General features: G+C 46.7%; 1 protein-coding gene across 1 annotated transcript in view; it reads left to right on the plus strand.

The window, feature by feature from the left end:
- The first annotated feature begins 1,672 nt into the window (after window positions 1-1,672).
- The window catches only part of SLC44A5 (solute carrier family 44 member 5), a 247,105-nt gene continuing 229,225 nt past the window's right edge, over window positions 1,673-19,552 (plus strand). The window contains exon 1 of the mRNA XM_068239204.1: window positions 1,673-1,844. Coding sequence (XP_068095305.1) covers window positions 1,808-1,844 — 37 coding nt within the window. The 5' untranslated portion in view covers window positions 1,673-1,807. The remainder of the gene's footprint in view (window positions 1,845-19,552) is intronic.

Genomic DNA, 19,552 nt, shown 5'->3' on the forward strand with positions numbered 1-19,552 from the left:
TGTCAGTCACAGTGCTGTCCTCTATACAGTATCAGTCACAGTTCTGTCCTCTATACAGTATCAGTCACAGTGCTGTCCTCTATACAGTATCAGTCACAGTGCTGTCCTCTATACAGTATCAGTCACAGTGCTGTCCTCTATACAGTATCAGTCACAGTGCTGTCCTCTATACATTATCAGTCACAGTGCTGTCCTCTATACAGTATCAGTCACAGAGCTGTTCTCTATACATTATCAGTCACAGTGCTGCTCTCTATACATCATCAGTCACAGTGCTGTCCTCTATACATTATCAGTCACAGTGCTGTTCTCTATACATTATCAGTCACAGTGCTGCTCTCTATACATTATCAGTCACAGTGCTGCTCTCTATACATTATCAGTCACAGTGCTGCTCTCTATACATTATCAGTCACAGTGCTGTTATCTGTACACTGGTAGAGTCACAGTGTTATATCTCTATACATCATCAGTCACAGAGCTGTTCTCTATACATTATCAGTCACAGTGCTGCTCTCTATACATTATCAGTCACAGTGCTGTCCTCTATACATTATCAGTCACAGTGCTGTCCTCTATACATTATCAGTCACAGTGCTGCTCTCTATACAGTATCAGTCACAGTGCTGTTCTCTATACATTGATAGTCACAGTGCTGTCCTCTATACATTATCAGTCACAGTGCTGTTCTCTATACATTGATAGTCACAGTGCTGTCCTCTATACATTATCAGTCACAGTGCTGCTCTCTGTACATTATCAGTCACAGTGCTGTTCTCTATACATTATCAGTCACAGTGCTGTCCTCTATACATTATCAGTCACAGTGCTGTTCTCTATACAGTATCAGTCACAGTGCTGTCCTCTATACAGTATCAGTCACAGTGCTGTTCTCTATACAGTATCAGTCACAGTGCTGTCCTCTATACAGTATCAGTCACAGTGCTGTCCTCTATACATTGTCAGTCACAGTGCTGTCCTCTATACAGTATCAGTCACAGTTCTGTCCTCTATACAGTATCAGTCACAGTGCTGTCCTCTATACAGTATCAGTCACAGTGCTGTCCTCTATACATTATCAGTCACAGTGCTGTCCTCTATACAGTATCAGTCACAGAGCTGTTCTCTATACATTATCAGTCACAGTGCTGCTCTCTATACATCATCAGTCACAGTGCTGTCCTCTATACATTATCAGTCACAGTGCTGTTCTCTATACATTATCAGTCACAGTGCTGTTCTCTATACATTATCAGTCACAGTGCTGCTCTCTATACATTATCAGTCACAGTGCTGCTCTCTATACATTATCAGTCACAAAGCTGTTCTCTATACATTGATAGTCACAGTGCTGTCCTCTATACAGTATCAGTCACAGTGCTGCTCTCTATACATTATCAGTCACAGTGCTGTCCTCTATACATTATCAGTCACAGTGTTGTCCTCTATACATTATCAGTCACAGTGCTGTTCTCAGAGTGACAGTGCCGTACATTACCAGTCACAGTGCTGTTCTCTATACATTATAAGAGTCACAGTGTTATACACTGGCACTGGCAGAGTCACAGTGTTGTATCTCTATACATTATTAGTCACTATGCTATACACACACACACACACACACTGCTGCCCTCTACAGGCGCACAGCATCTCCTCCTCTCAGCCAGAATAGTTCCTCCCTCATCCAGCCCAGCAGCTCCATCCTTTGCTCAGTACACACACAGTAACTGTCACACAGCCAGGGACCCTCACATGCCATCACAGCGGCGACAGAGAGCCCCCTGACTATCCTCCAGCCCGGGGGAAGATGGGCCGCAGGGGTCCTCCCCCCACCTCTCCATTCGGTGAGTGCCTTGATCACCATCACAGATTTGCTTGTGTTGTGCTGCTGCTTCCATGCTGGGCTCTGGGGGTCTCTAGCACAGAGTGTGGACTGCCATTCTGGGGTCTGCACTGAGCTCCTGCTTCCATTCATACAGAGCTTCAATGGAATGAATGGGGGGTCCTGCAGTGGTCATTGTACATGGAGATGCTGAACGCCTGGCCTGTGTACACAATCTCAGCTTGGCTATATATTGCTGTGGCCACAGCCAGGCACTTGCTCTTAGGGCTCCCTGTAAGCCCCCCATGCTCCGCTAGCATCATGAGGACAATGCATTGTGCTTCTCTGCCCTCCATCCCCCTCATTGTGTGTACATGGAGATGTGAGAGATGCCAGCCCCACAACAAAGGGCTCAGTTGTGTCTGCTGCAGGACCTGGCACAGGCCTGCTGGTATACAGGGAGTCCAGGGAGGACCCCACAAGCAGGTGCTGATGGGGGAGCTGAGGTCACATGAGATGCAGGCAATTATTTATAACCTGCCTCACCATACGTTAGCATGCTGTTCCGCCACAGCGCCTCATTCGCTGACATAAATAGAGAAATTCTGTGAGAAAAATCACAATGCGGTCATATAGGCTGAGGTGGTGGCACAGGCTCTGCCTAGGCTGAGATATGGGTTCTCCTCATTGTTAGAGATTGCTGATTCTCTGACCGTTCCTAATATCTATAAAGTTTTCTGCGTTCGACTGTCGTAAAAACTTTTTGTGTGTGTTTGTGTCTTGCCCGTACCCTACACTAATATTTACTGTTTGTGTAAGGCCAGGTTCACAGTGGGTATTGTGGCTTTCCTGTAAAAGCAGGAACGCAACGGAATGTAAACATGGCACCGCATCTGTGCGTTATGTTGCATATGCAGTGAAGCATACAGTCAATGAAAAGTATGCTTCACTGTCACAGTTAAATGTATCTTGCTGTAACTCACTGCATGCAGTGTGTTGGGATGCCACATACTGGTAAACCGCACTGCACTGTGAACGTCACATTGCACGTTCCACCTTACAATGCAGTGGGAAGTGGCGCTGTGAACGTAGGCAGCAGACACTTTTATCTAAAACGCGTGTTTGAATTACGAATTTGCAAAAATCACTGCACGTATTATGGAAGTTAATGAAGATTTGCATTTCTTTTTGAAGATGGTGAAATTGTGTTCACATTATCATCTGTGTGGAAAAACCCCTTGCATCTTGCAGCATAAATTTGCTCACTGCTTTTCTCATTGACGGTCATTAGCTGCTATGAGTAAAATGTGAGTGGAAAAATGCTGACAAAGGTGTCTGAAAAATGTTATTGTGAAAAAGCATTTGTGGTTTCCATATTGATAAATGTGAACCCTATCTAAAGCCCCATTCACACTAGAGCATTTTGCAGCGATTTTAGCAAAACGCTAGCGCTTTTTAAAAGCGCTAGCGTAATGAAACTATGGGCCCGTTCTTACTTGGGCGATTTGCAAATCGCCCAAAAACAGGCAAAAACGCCAAACGCGTCATCTGCACAATTTTCAGGCGATTTCCCCATGATCGTGTTTCAATGCTATAGAAGCACTAAACGCGATCGCGGTAAAATCGCAGCAGTGTTCAAAGATTTTTCCACGTGAAATCGCGGAACAATCGCTCCTGCAAAACATCGGCAAAAATCGCCGGCGTTTTGTAAGTGTAAATGGGGCCTAAGGGCTTGTTCACACTGAGCGTTTTTGGTTTGTTTTTTTTTAAGCGCCAGCGATTTTGAAAAGCGCTTGTGCAATGATAACTTATGACAGTGTTCACATCTGTGTGTTTCGGTTGCTTTCCGCTTACCAAAGTGCTGCCTGTAACATTTTCTGAGCGCTTTGACTCAATGGAAGGTATAGGGAAATCGCTAAGCGCTTGAAAAATCACTTTGTATAGTGATTTCCCGAGAGCTTTTAAGAATAAATACATTGGGCTTGATTCACTAAGACAAATAGCATGCCTTATCTGCGTTAACACGCCTTATCAGAGATAACAGGCCTTATCAAAATTACGGGGCCCATACACTGATCGATTTCAGCCATCTTTGGACCGATCGATTCCATAGAATCGATCGGTCAATTGCAAATCAATTCTTTTAAATCGGCCGATCGATCAATATGCAGCCAATTTTGATTGATTAGCTCGATCGGTCCGGGCGGAAAATCTGGGTTGATCAGCTAATGGCAGGCGATCGATGGTCCATAGGGTTGCATTGGATCGAATGGTGCAACACTGCATTTCGATCGAATTTCAATAGATTTCATTCTGAAATCTATTGAAATTCGATTCCTACTGTGTGGCACACATCAGATACATTCCTGTCAGATTCGACCTGATAGACATCTGACAGAAATCTATCTGATGGTCGAATCTGCTGCAAATCTATAACTGTATGGCCACCTTTAACACGTCTCATCAATCAGAGTAGCATAGCGAGCGTTAGGAACTTATGCCTGCTAATTGGCAATGACGAGAGCTCCACTCATCCTGCCCTGAGCCCCTGCGGGTTTGTAGCGCTCGCTATGCTACTCTGATAAGACGTGTTAACCCATTGTATTTATTCTTTTCTGGGTCAAAGAATTCACTTCCTGACTGACGTCAGCTCATCAAAAACGCTTAGAAAGCGCTTACACAAAATCGCCCAACGCTCAGAAAACTCCGGGAATCACTAAAAAAAAAAAAAAAAACACGCACAAAAACGTTCAGCGCTTACGATAGCACCGGCCGATTCAGAATGTGAACAAGGCCGAGGATGAGCTACTGGAAAACGTGTATGATTCTGGTGCCTGCCTGATATCTGGGTTTCCTGTTATTTGGGTACAGGGTTCCAGCGATCAAATTATTCACAGCACATGATCTGTGGGCTCCAGTAGCCTGTCCCTCACCCTTTACAGTGTACCTGAGATGGGGCCACAGCATAAAAACATACATACCTGGGGCTTCCTCCAGCCCCCTCTGGCCTGATCGCTCCCACGCCATCCTTTTATAACTCCCTGTTCACCCGCAGCTGGCCCCATAAAATCCGCCAGTCGGGGCAGTCCGGCCAGGTGCGCTCCCCCGATTCGCTCTGGTTGCTGGGCGCGGTAGTACATCGTAGCCGCAGGGCGCCCCTGGCGACATGAACACGCCAGGAGCATGCGCGGCCTGGCCGCACATGCACAGTTGCCCAGATCAGAGAACTTTCCGGGGCCAATTGCTAGTGAACAGGGAGTCAGAAGAGGACGACATGGGAGCAATCAGGCCGGAGGAAGCCCCAGGCATGTATGTATGTGTTTATGCTAATCCCCCATCTCAGGTTCCCTTTTAGGGCTCGTTTCCACTATTGCGGTGCGGAATCGCCTGGATTCCACCGCTGATGAAATCGCATGCGGATGCGATTCCCCATGCGTTTTTGCCGCAAATTCGCATGCGATTTCGCATGGGTGAGGGTATATGCGATTTTAACCATGTCACTGCCTGTGTGAATTTACATTGGTACCTATGCGAATTCGCATGCGAATTCGCGGCAAAAAACGCATGGGGAAGTCGCATGCAATTTCCCTATTAAATACATTGCATGCGATTCACATGCATTACACTCGCAGGCGAATTCTGCGGCTCTTTTATGCGTTTTTCACCGCTGAAAAAAACGCACCTCAACAACGCTACAGTGGAAACAGGCCCATCCACTTGCATTACATGTGTGAATCCGCATGCGTTGGACGTATGCGGATTCGCAATAGTGGAAACGAGCCCTAAAGGACAACTGAAACAAGAGGAATATGGAGGCTGCCATATTTTTTTTCTTTTTTAAGTGAATCTGAAGTGAAAGTAAAATAAAAAAACAGATACTCACCTAAGTAGAGGGAAGGCTCTGGGTCCTATAGAGCCCTCCCGTTCCTCTCCTGGTCCCCTCGTTCCCCTGCAGGCTCCTCCGTTCAAATCTTCTGGCGCGGGAGGCTTCAGATGTCTTCGGGAGCCCGAGTGCTCCTGAAGATGGGCGGCTCCGTACTGAGAATGCATAAGTGTGCAAGAGAGCGTGCTCGCGCATGCGAAGTGAGGAGCGGCCCGTCTTCAGGAGCATATGTTAGTATCTGTTCTTATTTTGTTCAGTTTTATTTCAGGCTCCCTTTAAGCAATACCAGTTGCCTGTCTGTCCTGCTGATGCACAGGCGTACATTTGAAATCGGCGCCGGTAGACTTGGGCGCAGGATACAGCGGTATATGGCTGATCCTGCTTCTGCACAAGTCCGGGCCGATTTAATTACTATTCCCCCTCCAGGCCGACATGGATAGTGGGGGAATGAAATAATTCGGCTTCCAGCGATTGCTGGAGGCCGAATTATTGTTTTTAAGCAACTTCGGCTCTGTCTTCTGACGGAGCCGACGTTACTCACTGAGCGCTTCAATAGGAATGATTCCTATTGAAGTCTATGGAGGCGCCGGCTGCGCCCAAATCTAGCAGCGCTGAAAAGCACTGCTCCGTGATGCACAGCCCCTGACCAAGCATGCAGATCAGGTGTTTCTGACATTATTGCCAGATCTAGGGATGATTAATGATATGCAAATACTTTAGAGTTTATGCAAATTTATGTAAATTGTTATGCAAATATATGCAGCTTGAAAATGGACCAATCAACTCCCACCTATTTTTAAACTGATTGGTCCAGTTTCAAGCTGCATTTATTTGCATAAAAAATGTACATACATTTGCATAAACTCTGTAGTATTTGCATATCATATCAGTCAGATCTGACAAAATTAGCTGCATGCTTGTTTCTGGTGTGATTCAGACCCTACGACAGTCAAATAGGACAGCTAGGCAACTGGTATTTGCGGTAATCCTGAGTGTAGCTCTGGCTAGCAGCCGGGAGTTCTATGCAGAGTATAGCACGCAGCAGGCGCTTTTACTCACCTCCCGGGAGATCCAGACGTCAGTAGCCTGTAGTGATGGATCGTTCACGAACGAGCCGGCTCTTTGCTGTGAACGACAAGAGCCGATGCCTCAGCCGCCCCACACAGCTCTAATTTGCTGTGTAATTAAGGGCGCTGAGGCATGCTGGGAGATGTAGTCCTTCTCTTGCAGCTTGTAGGAGTGTATGGGGCGGAGCAGAGCAGTAGCAGGAGGGATTGCCCCAGTCAGCGAAGCAGTCTGGAGTTGTCATGGAGACGGGGACGGGGCTTTTTCCTCCAATTCTGAGTGGTGTCCAGTGATATTTAATGAAGAGCCAATTGAGAGCCGTAAGAGCCGGCTCTTTAATGGGAGCCGATTCAGAAGAGCCGATTCTCCGAGATGAGCCGGAATTCCCATCACTAGTAGCCTGTTCTCCTTCCTGTCCTCCAAGGGTCTGAATCACTCTGGTGAGATCACTGTCATCGATCTCACCACAGAGTTACAGTGCCACCTGGAGGATGGAGGGTGAACTGCAGCCCTGGAGCCCAGGGAGGTGAGTGAGTGCTGGGGCTGCTGCAGATACTCTGGTGGCATGATTTTTTCTTGATTTTAGGATCTGAAATGTTTTAAAAAGACACTAAAATCCAGAAATAATCATACCGCCAAGTGGGTTAAAAGTAAATAAATATTGCAGCCTCCATATCCTGCTCACTTCAGGTTCTCTTTAAAGAGACACTGAAGCGAGACTAAATCTCGCTTCAGCTCTCATATATAGCAGGGGCACGTGTGCCCCTGCTAAAACGCCGCTATCCCGCGGCTAAACGGGGGTCCCTTCACCCCCAACCCACCCCCCGCAAAAGATGGTCGGCAAGTTGGTCGTAGAAATATTCTTCCTGGAGGCAGGGCTAATGGCTGCAGCCCTGCCTCCAGTCGCGTCTATCAGACGCGCATCGCCGCCTCTCCCCCGCCCCTCTCAGTGAAGGAAGACTGAGAGGGGCGGGGGAGAGGCGGAGGTACGCGCTGACAGACGCGCGTGGGGCAGGGCTGCGGTGGTTAGCCCTGCCCCAACCAGGAAGCGCTCCCCCGCATTACAGAGGGGGTTTGGGGGGACAGGGACCCCTGTTAAGCCGCGGGATAGCGGCGTTTTAGCAGGGGCACACGTGCCCCTGCTATATATGAGGTCTGAAGCGAGATCTATTCTCGCTTCAGACTCTCTTTAAAGGACCTATGAGGCAAAAGATCAAATCTATTTTTTACTCACCTGGGGCTTCATCCAGCCGCTTGCAGTTGTTTGCAGTACGCACCAGATGATGTGGACACGGAGCACGGGTGCCCGCGCAGGCGCAAAAGAGATGACCAGCGATTATTACGGCTGGCCAGCGGGGACACAGAGGAGGATCGGTCCTGCGGCGAGAGACTGAGAAGGCTGCGAAGGGCTGGAAGAAGCCCCAGGTCAGTAAAAAATAGATTAGATCTTTCGCCTCGGAAGTCCTTTAAAGCCCTGTACACACAAGGCCAAGAATCTAGCGCAGGCATGGGCAAACTTGGCCCTCCAGCTGTTAAGGAACTACAAGTCCCACAATGCATTTGCCTTTATGAGTCATGACTGTGGCTGTAAGACTCCTGCAATGCATTGTGGGACTTGTAGTTCCTTAACCGCTGGAGGGCCAAGTTTGCCCATGCCTGATCTAGCGTGTGTAGAGTGAGGTCTGCAGAGGTCACTTGATGATCTGGGGTGCTGAATAAGGCCTCGTTCACACTATACCATGTGCATTTCAGCAACCTGTATGGTGTGCAACATGCAAGAACAGCATAGACTGCACTGCCTGATGTTTAGACTGTATGCGCTGCCACACTGCTGCGCACATTTTTCAGCAAAACGCAATGCTGACCCACTCACTGTAGTAGAGGGTGTGGTACCAAGAGAGTCCAAGGACCTTCCAAAGGAGACAAAAAACAAGACGGGGACACCAGGAGCCCCTGATAGTGTAGCACATGGAGGGTATGGGACACTCAACAACAGTATGTGCAGAATACTCACAAGAATAGGTTGCAAGACCGGCAACCACAGTGTAACGGCTGGTGAGGAAAGCCCGTCCTCACTCGGGGTTCTTTAGTCTTCGTCAATGTAGGCCGCTCTCCAGGAAAAGAAAAAGGGGTGTAAGGGTTCCAAAGAACCAACATACATGGCCAACAGCCCGGGCTGAGGGGGATAATACTGGGAGGGAGGAGGAGCCCCAAGATGTGATGTGTGGAAGGGATAATGTCAGCTGGGTAAACCATAAATAAATAGGCTTACCTCTAAAAGAAGGGGGTAGCCCAAATACACTAATAACATTTTGAACGATAACGCGTTTTGCGGATCGCAGTCCGCTTCCTCAGATCAAATAACAGAAGTGTCTCAATACTAGCGTTTTGTAAACAGGGAGCGCCTCTAGGCTCTCTTATGTGTTTGCACTGGAGAGATGCCTTGCGATTTGTCATGGCCGTTGCGGTGCGATCGTATCGTAATCGCACCACAACAGTGTAAAAGGAGCCTTAAAGTAAGCATGTTTTGACTCCTCTGTCAAATCCAGAAAAGCATAGCTGTCTACAGACTGAAAAGCAAATTTTATTGACAAAATCGGCGATACTTTCTGGGCACTTGGGCAGAGACAACAGCCTGTGTGTTTCCTGGCATATGGCACCCACGTTCTATAGCAAAACTGGCCGCTATCCCAAATTCTAAACCCACCACACATATAAAAATACAAAAACAAGATTACAGCCCAACTTAACGCTACTAGCAAACTATTATCGAGGCTTTCCTCTAAAACTATGGCTGGTAAAGAAAGTTTCACCATCTAAAGCAGGGGTGTCAAACTCTAATACAAAGTGGACCAAAATTCTACACTAGGACCTAGTCGCAAGCTGAAATTGTACACTGGGACCTAGTCGCAGGCTGAAATTGTACACTGGGACCTAGTCCCGGGCTGAAATTGTACACTGGGACCTAGTCCCGGGCTGAAATTGTACACTGGGACCTAGTCATGGGCTGAAATTGTACACTGGGACCTAGTCGCGGGCTGAAATTGTACACTGGGACCTAGTCACGGGCTGAAATTGTACACTGGGACCTAATCACGGGCTGAAATTGTACACTGGGACCTAGTCCCGGGCTGAAATTGTACACTGGGACCTAGTCACGGGCTGAAATTGTACACTGGGACCTAATCACGGGCTGAAATTGTACACTGGGACCTAGTCCCGGGCTGAAATTGTACACTGCGACCTAGTCCCGGGCTGAAATTGTACACTGCGACCTAGTCCCGGGCTGAAATTGTACACTGGGACCTAGTCATGGGCTGAAATTGTACACTGGGACCTAGTCATGGGCTGAAATTGTACACTGGGACCTAGTCACGGGCTGAAATTGTACACTGGGACCTAATCACGGGCTGAAATTGTACACTGGGACCTAGTCCCGGGCTGAAATTGTACACTGGGACCTAGTCCCGGGCTGAAATTGTACACTGCGACCTAGTCCCGGGCTGAAATTGTACACTGGGACCTAGTCGCGGGCTGAAATTGTACACTGGGACCTAGTCGCGGGCTGAAATTGTACACTGGGACCTAGTCACGGGCTGAAATTGTACACTGGGACCTAATCACGGGCTGAAATTGTACACTGGGACCTAGTCGCGGGCTGAAATTGTACACTGGGACCTAGTCGCGGGCTGAAATTGTACACTGGGACCTAGTCACGGGCTGAAATTGTACACTGGGACCTAGTCACGGGCTGAAATTGTACACTGGGACCTAGTCACGGGCCAACCTCAATGTCTACTGGCCACCGACCTCCCTTTTAAGGTTCTCAGGTGTCTAATCCCCCCCACCAACCCCTGTACAGTTCCCTGGTGTCCAGTGGTCCTCACTCCCCTATACAGTTCCCTCATGTCTAGAGGCCCCCTCCCTCCCCTGTACAGTTCCCTGGTGTCTAGTGGTCCTCCCTCCCCTATACAGTTCCCTGGTGTCTAGTGGTCCTCCCTCCCCTATACAGTTCCCTGGTGTCTAGAGGCCCCCACCCTCGCCTATACAGTTCCCTGGTGTCTAGAGGCCCCCACCCTTCCCTGTACAGTTCTCTGGTGTCTAGAGGCCCCCACCCTCGCCTATACAGTTCCCTGGTGTCTAGAGGCCCCCACCCTTCCCTGTACAGTTCCCTGGTGTCTAGAGGCCCCCACCCTTCCCTGTACAGTTCCCTGGTGTCTAGAGGCCCCCACCCTCGCCTATACAGTTCCCTGGTGTCTAGAGGCCCCCACCCTTCCCTGTACAGTTCCCTGGTGTCTAGAGGCCCCCACCCTTCCCTGTACAGTTCCCTGGTGTCTAGAGGCCCCCACCCTTCCCTGTACAGTTCCCTGGTGTCTAGAGGCCCCCACCCTTCCCTATACAGTTCCCTGGTGTCTAGAGGACCCCACCCTCGCCTATACAGTTCCCTGGTGTCTAGTGTTCCTCCCTCCCCTATACAGTTCCCTGGTGTCTAGTGGTCCTCCCTTCCCTGTACAGTTCCCTGGTGTTTAATGCTTTCCCCCTGCCTCTCCCATTGGCTTCCCTGGTGTTCTAGGGCTTAACCTCCAATATAGCTTCGCTGGTGGTCTGCAGTAGGCCAAATATAATGCAAAGTGGGGAAACCACTTGAGGGCCAAATTTAATGGCTCTGTGGGCCAGAATTACCCCACAGCCTGGAGTTTGACATGTATGATCTAAAGCTTCTCTAAATATCTAAATCTTCATGTGCAATGTTAAAAAGCACCAATGTAAACATCCCGCACAGTTTCCACCTGCAAAACGCTGCTACCGGGCCCCGGGGTCATGAAGGGACTTACAATGGGCAAAATCATGCGCGATTATGAGGTTAATGAGAAATATTTTCATGTAAAATTTACTTCATTGTTATTCATGGGAAAAAAAAAATCGCTATAAATGAAAACTTGCATACGAATGCATACAAAAATCACAAAAACGTGCAATTTTTTTGAACAAAACACAAATTTGCGCATGAGGGAAACTGCAAGAAGAATTTGCAATGACAAGTGAGACTGGCCCCGTACTGAGATACAAGTGGCCTGATGAAGTTGCCTGTGGCATGAAAGTGGATAGATACTGGGGGCTGCTGCAAGTGGGCACAGAGCAGGGATGTTTCTGGTCATTTTGGTGCCCCAGGCAAGGCACATTTACCAATATACTATTGCATTCATATGGCAAAATATCAGTACCAATGTTTTACTATGACCTCACCTCTCCCAACCCTCACACAGACCCCCCTCCCCTCGGTTGGTGCCTGACCGTTAAACCCTCCCCCTCCTTTCCCCCGGGTGTGCCTAACATTTAACCACCCCCCTGTAGGCAACCAACTTTAAAGCGGACCTGAACTCAGAACTTCCTCTTTGCTCTAAAAGATAAGCAACAGCATAATAACCTTTAAAGAAAATTATTTCTTTGTTACAGCTGATACAAATCCTGCAATAACTCTACAGTGTGTCTACTTCTTGCTTTCATGGAAGCAGACATAAGGTTAACATCCTGTGTTTACAAATAAGCTGCTCTGCCGAGGCAGCAAGCTGATGCAGCTGAGAGATCAACTTACAGTTGTGATTAGTCACAGATGAGGAGAAAATTGGATAGGCTAAACTCTTCAAATACATACAGGGTGCATTTCTCTGTGTTTCTCTCCAGTGCAAGCGTTCAGGTCCACTTTAACCCCATACCTGAGGCTCCTATCCTTAACACCCCCTTGCGAGTTTAATTTTAATCCCTGTTGTCACATCTTGTGCTGTTTTTAACTCCTCTTGTCATCCCCATCTTGTGAATAGGAATATCATAGCTTATTCGTTTTGCAGGCACCAATAATATAATAAATTAAATATAAAATATTTTTCCTCAAAAAAAGAAAAAAAAGAAGCACAAATTATTGACAGATACATTATAGATCAGATACATCTCGCCAGCCCAAACTCATGAAATCCACATGACATTCCCTTTCTATACTTGTCATAAGACATGTAGGCACTTTAGAAAAAAAAAAAAAAAGAGGTTCTGTTTATGTACAGCCCGGGACTTTACAAATGTAAATATACTGTATTTCAGCTGCAATGATCAATACAGATACAGACCAAATCTAAAACAGTTACAACTTTATTAGACCATTAATAGTACTTGGCATTAATTGGTAATAGTAATCAGATCTCCTTAGTTATGCGAATCGCAAGTGTCCATTTACCGTAGATGTTAAAATGGGAGCAGATAATAATGGCGAACAGCACCGCAGGTAAAATAATGGGGCCGCATTCCATTACCTTATTAAACGTTATTTAGCGTTTTTACTGCTCCTCTGCCTGACCAGCTTGCACTGTGCACCATGATTTTTGGTCAGGCAGAGGAGCGGTAACAGCTCCGGAACTGTGGGGCTATCAGCGCACAGCCCAGCCTCTGCAATCATCGCGGCTGCAGGCACTTGCCTGAGCCGATCATCCTGCAGAGTCAGCCGGTGCTATGACGGGGCTTCACTACAAGCAGGAGGGGTAAGCTGCAGCGCACTTTCATTACAACGATAAATAGCGTTTTAAAATTTTTTATCAGCGTCTCCGTGCGCCGTTTTTTATTCCACGCCATTTTTCACTGGACGCGTTAAAATACCCGCCTATCTCTGTCTTAGGGCCCTTTTCCACTAGCAATCGCTAGTGTTCACGCTGAACGCTAGCGATTGCTGAATCGCAATTAGCGGCGATTCCCTGACGTTCGCGGCCGCGATTTTGCTATGCTATGCACTGCATAGCAAAATCGCGGCAAATATAGCTCCGCCGCGCGTTCGCGTTCCCGACAAAAACGAATCGCGGTAGTGGAAATGACCTACCGCGATTCCTATGTTAAAAAGCAAACCGTAGCGATTGTAAAATCGCTAGCGGTTTGCGTTTTTGCGATTCAGCCAGCGCAAACGCGCTGGTGGAAAAGGGCCCTGAAAGTAGCAGGGACAGCCATACTATCCAAAGAAAAACACACATATATATACACAGGTAGTCCCTGACTTACGAACGCCCGACTTACAAACAACACGCCGATACGAACGGCATGTATTCTCTGTTTCCATGGGAACAAGTCAAAAAAAGTTTTTGAGAAAATCGATTTAAAAAAAAATCTAAGAAAAAATGGCTTTTAAATTTGTATAAACAGGTACAAAAGGCAGAGGTGACACAGAGGGGGACACAGAGGAGGTACAGGGGAAAGAGTTTGCACAATGTTCCAACTTAAGAACAGATTCAGGTTAAGAACGAACCTACAGTCCCTTTCTCGTTTGTTAACCGGGGACTATGTATGTATGTATGTATGTATGTATGTATGTATGTATGTACTTGTTCTACTTACATAACATATGTATTGTACTGTCCACATTTTAATTTTAGTGAATTTTATATAGTAAATTTAGAGAAAACCGTTTCAGACATTTTCCATCTTTACTGCCTCTGACTGAAGCCAATCCGGATGTCATTTTCTCCCTTACATTTTTTAAAGTTTTTTTTTTTTTCCTCCTAGAAACTGCACTGACATAGCTAGCTTGCTTTGTAAACACGTGAGTACAGCATAGATTGTATTTCAGCAGCTTCACACTGAAATGCCCTCAGCCAATCAGTGAAGAGCAGGATTGTGGGAGGGGAGATAACAAGCTTCCCTCTCCTTGGCAATGAACAAAATCGAGCCAGGCTGACTGAGATAAGATTTATTTGGGCAGCACGGTGGCGTAGTGGTTAGCTCTCTCGCCTTGCAGCGCTGGGTCCCAGGTTCGAATCCCAGCCAGGGCACTATCTGCAAAGAGTTTGTATGTTCTCTCCGTGTCTGCGTGGGTTTCCTCCGGGCACTTCGGTTTCCTCCCACATTCCAAAAACATACGGATAAGTTAATTGGCTCCCCCTAAAATTGGCCCTAGACTACAGTACTTACACTACATAATATAGACATATGGCAATGGTAGGGATTAGATTGTGAGCTCCTTTGAGGGACAGTTAGTGACAAGATATATATATTCATTGTACAGCGCTGCGTAATATGTCGGCGCTATATAAATACTAAATAATAATAATAATAATAATTACAGCAGAAACATTTCTAATGATATTGGAATGCTTGCAAAGCAGGGTCAGGTTGTAGATTGCATAATAAACACTGAGCAGTGGGTAAATGGAGTTTGATGTTATGTCTGACAAATCTGCTTTCATGAAACTAGCAGTTGTGTACATTTCATAAAGCACAAAGGGCTTGATTCACAACTTAACGAGCGCTATACTTTAACCCGCCCGAAGCCCGGCGGATCCAGTATCTAATGACACGCAGCCTACAGGGTCAATCAAAGTGCAGGAATCTCGTACTTTGAAACTACTGGACCCACCGAGCTCCGGACAGGTTCAGTAGAGCGTTCATTAAAGGATACCCAAAGTGACATGTGACATGATGAGATAGACATGGGTATGTACAGTGCCTAGCACACAAATAATTATGCTGTGTTCCTTTTTTTCTTTCTCTGCCTGAAAGAGTTAAATATCAGGTATGTAAGTGGCTGACTCAGTCCTGACTCAGACAGGAAGTGACTACAGTGTGACCCTCACTGATAAGAAATTGCCCTTTTTGCTCTCAGAAGCCATTTTCTGCTAGGAAAATGTTTTATAGTTGGACTTTCTTATCAGTGAGGGTCACACTGTAGTCACTTCCTGTCTGAGTCAGGACTGAGTCAGCCACTTACATACCTGATATTTAACTCTTTCAGGCAGAGAAAGAAAAAAAGGAACACAGCATAGTTATTTGTGTGCTAGGCAATGCACATACACATGTCTATCTCATCACGTCAAATGTCACTTCGGGTATCCTTTAAGTGTAACAAAGCGCCTTTTACACTTAATGATTTCAGTGTAATTTCACTGTGCAGGCAATGGCTGCATAGTGTGCGCAGGGCATTATAACGCTCTCTGCCCAGATTAAGCTGCGTTGCTTTGTGACTCACACCCAATATGCTCAGAATAGCTCTGTGGTGCCCCACTCTAGCAGGTGTTAACCCCGGCATATGCCTGCATTGTCTATGCCTAAAAATGGCCCTGACATAGAAGGTCACGGCATGAGTACCTCATACAGCTTCTAGCCGCGTGATTCTCGGAAAGCCCAACCGATATGTGTGCTTCCTAACAGATCTGTTCTGCTTTCTCTGCCTTGGCTGTATCTGATTCTGTATCTTGAGGCATCTCGCTGTTGCAGAGGCAATTGTCAAAACACTGCAGCACAGGATGAGCGGAGGTGTTAGAGAGCGGAATAATCCTCCTGTATATTATGCCCGCATCTGCATAGATTTTCTGCGCTGATTTTCAGCATCAGGGCTTTGGGAAGTTGCTTTCCTCCCCGCGCAGCACCTGTCCCCGCGTACGTTAAAAAAGGGCGCCGAGAAAAAAGGGCGCAGGGTTTTAAACGATAATCATGAATAACGTTTAAAAAAAATTTGTGCTATATTTCGTTTAAAAATAATGTTTTATAAAGTTATAAATCATTAAATAATGTGTATGAAATCGACAATTTTAAAAACGTTAATCTTCCCTGTTTAAAAAGTGAAATTTATAATAACGTTTTATAAAACATTAATAAGAATTTTACTAAAGCTATACCTAACCCTACTCTCACTCACACAGAACCCTCCCTGTACCTATCCCTAACCCCTAGACCCCCCTGTTGGTGCCTAAACCTAAGACCCCCCTGTTGGTGCCTAAACCTAAGACCCCCCTGGTGGTGCCTAAACCTAAGACCCCCCTGTTGGTGCCTAAACCTAAGACCCCCCTGTTGGTGCCTAAACCTAAGACCCCCCTGGTGGTGCCTAAACCTAAGACCCCCCTGGTGGTGCCTAAACCTAAAACCCCCCTGGTGGTGCCTAAACCTAAGACCCCCCTGGTGGTGCCTAAACCTAAGACCCCCCTGGTGGTGCCTAAACCTAAGACCCTCCTTGTGATGCCTAAACCTAAGATCCCCCAGTGATAAGCATTAATAACGTTTTAAAAAAAAAAATGTTGCGGTTTTTCGTTTAAAAATGTTTAAAAAAAAAATTGTACGGTTTTTCGTTTAAAAGTAATGTTTTAAAAAATATTGTACTGTTTTTCGTTTAAAAATAATGTTTAAAAAAATTATAAATCATTAAATAATGGGTAATCATGAGAAGCAGTTATAAAACATTAAAAGTCTCCGGGCGCCGCTTTTAAAACGTTATTTTTCTCCGGCGCCCTTTTTTCCTGTTGGGCGCCTATTAAACGATATTTATTATGGGAGTGAATGGCGGCGCCCTTTTTGTCCACCTGCCTCATGCGCCCAAATTTCCTGCTTCCCCTGTCCCCGGCCCTGAGTAATGCTGGGATCTCGCATGGAAGGTCGCGCAGATCAGATCTCGCCGGTGAATTCAAGCGTTCATTGATCGATAAGTTCTACAATTACATTAGCATTATGCAGTTTTAATCCTGAGCCAGAGTGTAAAAAGTCTGTGATGGAGTTTTAATATAATGGAAGAGACTGCAGAGGAATCAATGGAGATGAAAGAACTGGACTGTGTTTGCTCTGTGATAATCAGAACAGATTATACAGGGATCAGATGTATAAAATGAGCCGAGAGGGGAACTGGGGGCAGTGCAGCTGTTGCCATGTGAACAGGGGCGGCGCCAGGGGGTTGCTTTGGGGTGCTGAACCACCCCCTAAATTTGTCCAAGCACCCTATTAGCACCCCCAAAAACAGGTGCTGATTTAAAAAAAATTTTTCGTAGCAGCAATATGGTGGTGGCACGCACTGCCGCTTACATTTTTTGCCCAGCCCACTAGCCCAGCCTCACGCTGTGCTCAGGCTCCCTTGCTGTGTGCGGCCGCGGCGTCACAGACTGACTAACGTCAGACGTTACGTGCGCAGCGCACGCTGACGGGATGTCACTCGGCCAGGCAGCATAAAACTGCGCACACTGCGTGGTGTTGGCATGGTGAGGGCGGAGCTGTGAGGAGAGAGGGAGCCAGCGCGGAGATGAGCGAGACTAGAGAGCGCGTCAGAGCCTGGAGGAGAGAGAGAGAGGAGCACTGGAGTCTGGAGAGGAGAGCCAGTCCCACATTGTGATTACCCCAGCCGGTTCAGCGTGGGCATCGGGCGGGGAGGATGGGGGTCTTGTTAATTTTTGCTGCGTCATTGCCTGCCTGGACCTGGCTGCCTCTGATTGAGCCTATGTCCTACCATATAATTATGTATTTATATAGCACTGGAATGTACTCCAGCACTTTACCTCACACCCGCTTTTTGCCACGCCCTCTTTTTTGGCCACGCTAATGCTACGTACACACATGCAACAACGATCGTTCGTTGAGAACGACGAACGAACTTTTAATTGATGAAAGAACGCGCTAAGTAAAGATAGTTTTAAAAGGTGTGTAACGATCTGATCGTTAGAACGAACGTTACATCACGTAAAGCAACTATTGCGCCTGCGCATAAAAATGAGAAGTTTCACAGAGAAATAGTGAAATGCGCATGTCAAGCCTAGTACGAACGACCGTTTCCAACGATGTACTACTTTTGCAAACGATCATTGTTGGTTAAAATCCGCCGAGACTGAACTTTCTTTTGTAGCGATTTGGCTCGTTCGTTGTTGGCCTTAATAGTCGGTGGTTCGTTTTTTGTAACTATTGTCGTTGGTAAAGATCGGGGAACGATCGTTACAAACGACCATAGTCGCATGTGTGTACGCACCTTAAAGAGAATCTGTATTGTTAAAATCACACAAAAGTAAACATACCAGTGCGTTAGGGGACATCTCCTATTACCCTCTGTCACAATTTCGCCGCTCCCCACCGCATTAAAAGTGGTTAAAAACAGTTTTAAAAAGTTTGTTTATAAACAAACAAAATGGCCACCAAAACAGGAAGTAGGTTGATGTACAGTATGTCCACACATAGAAAATACATCCATACACAAGCAAGCTGTATACACCCTTCCTTTTGAATCTCAAGAGATCATTTGTGTGTTTCTTTCCCCCTGCAGTTCTCATGCACTGAAGTTTCAGGTTGCTCTTTTCTTCCTGCAAACAGCTTTGCCCTTGTCTGTAATTCCTCACCTTGCGAAAGCTCAGCCAGCTCAGAGGACGATTTATCCAGCTTGTAAAAGATAAGAGAGAAGCTGCTCTAATCTAAATAACACACAGGCAGTGTGCATAGAGGGGCCTGGAAGGGGGAGTTCATAGCAGAACCACAACACTGAAGAACTTGGCAGCCTTCCAGACACAGGCTGACAAGTCTGACAAGAGAGACATAAGTTGATTTATTACAGAGACTGTCATAGTAGAAAGTGCTGCAGTAAGCCAGAACACATTAGAATAGCTTTTGGAACTTGTAGGATGATAAAAAACAGGATGCAATTTTTGTTACGGAGTCTCTTTAAAGAGAACCCGAGGTGTGTTTAAAGAATGTTATCTGCATACAGAGGCTGGATCTGCCTATACAGCCCAGCAGGGCCGGGACGAGGCAGAGGCTGGAGAGGCTCCAGCCTCAGGGCGCAGTGTAGGAGGGGGGGTGCACAATTCATTCAGCTTGCATTCCCAATTGTGTTTGAAGCAGAAAGAAATATGAAAAGGGGATACATGACAGTGGCTGCAAGCAAGATAACTAGAGATTAAGGTGTTGGAGAGGTTGGGGGCCCTGAGGCACCTATTAGTCTAATAGCAATCAGTGTGACGGCTGGGGTGGGAGGGATGGAGGGGCGCACTTTGCTGTCTCAGCCTTGGGTG

This window comes from Hyperolius riggenbachi, chromosome 6 (genome assembly GCF_040937935.1).
Source record: "Hyperolius riggenbachi isolate aHypRig1 chromosome 6, aHypRig1.pri, whole genome shotgun sequence".
Lineage (NCBI taxonomy): Eukaryota > Metazoa > Chordata > Amphibia > Anura > Hyperoliidae > Hyperolius > Hyperolius riggenbachi.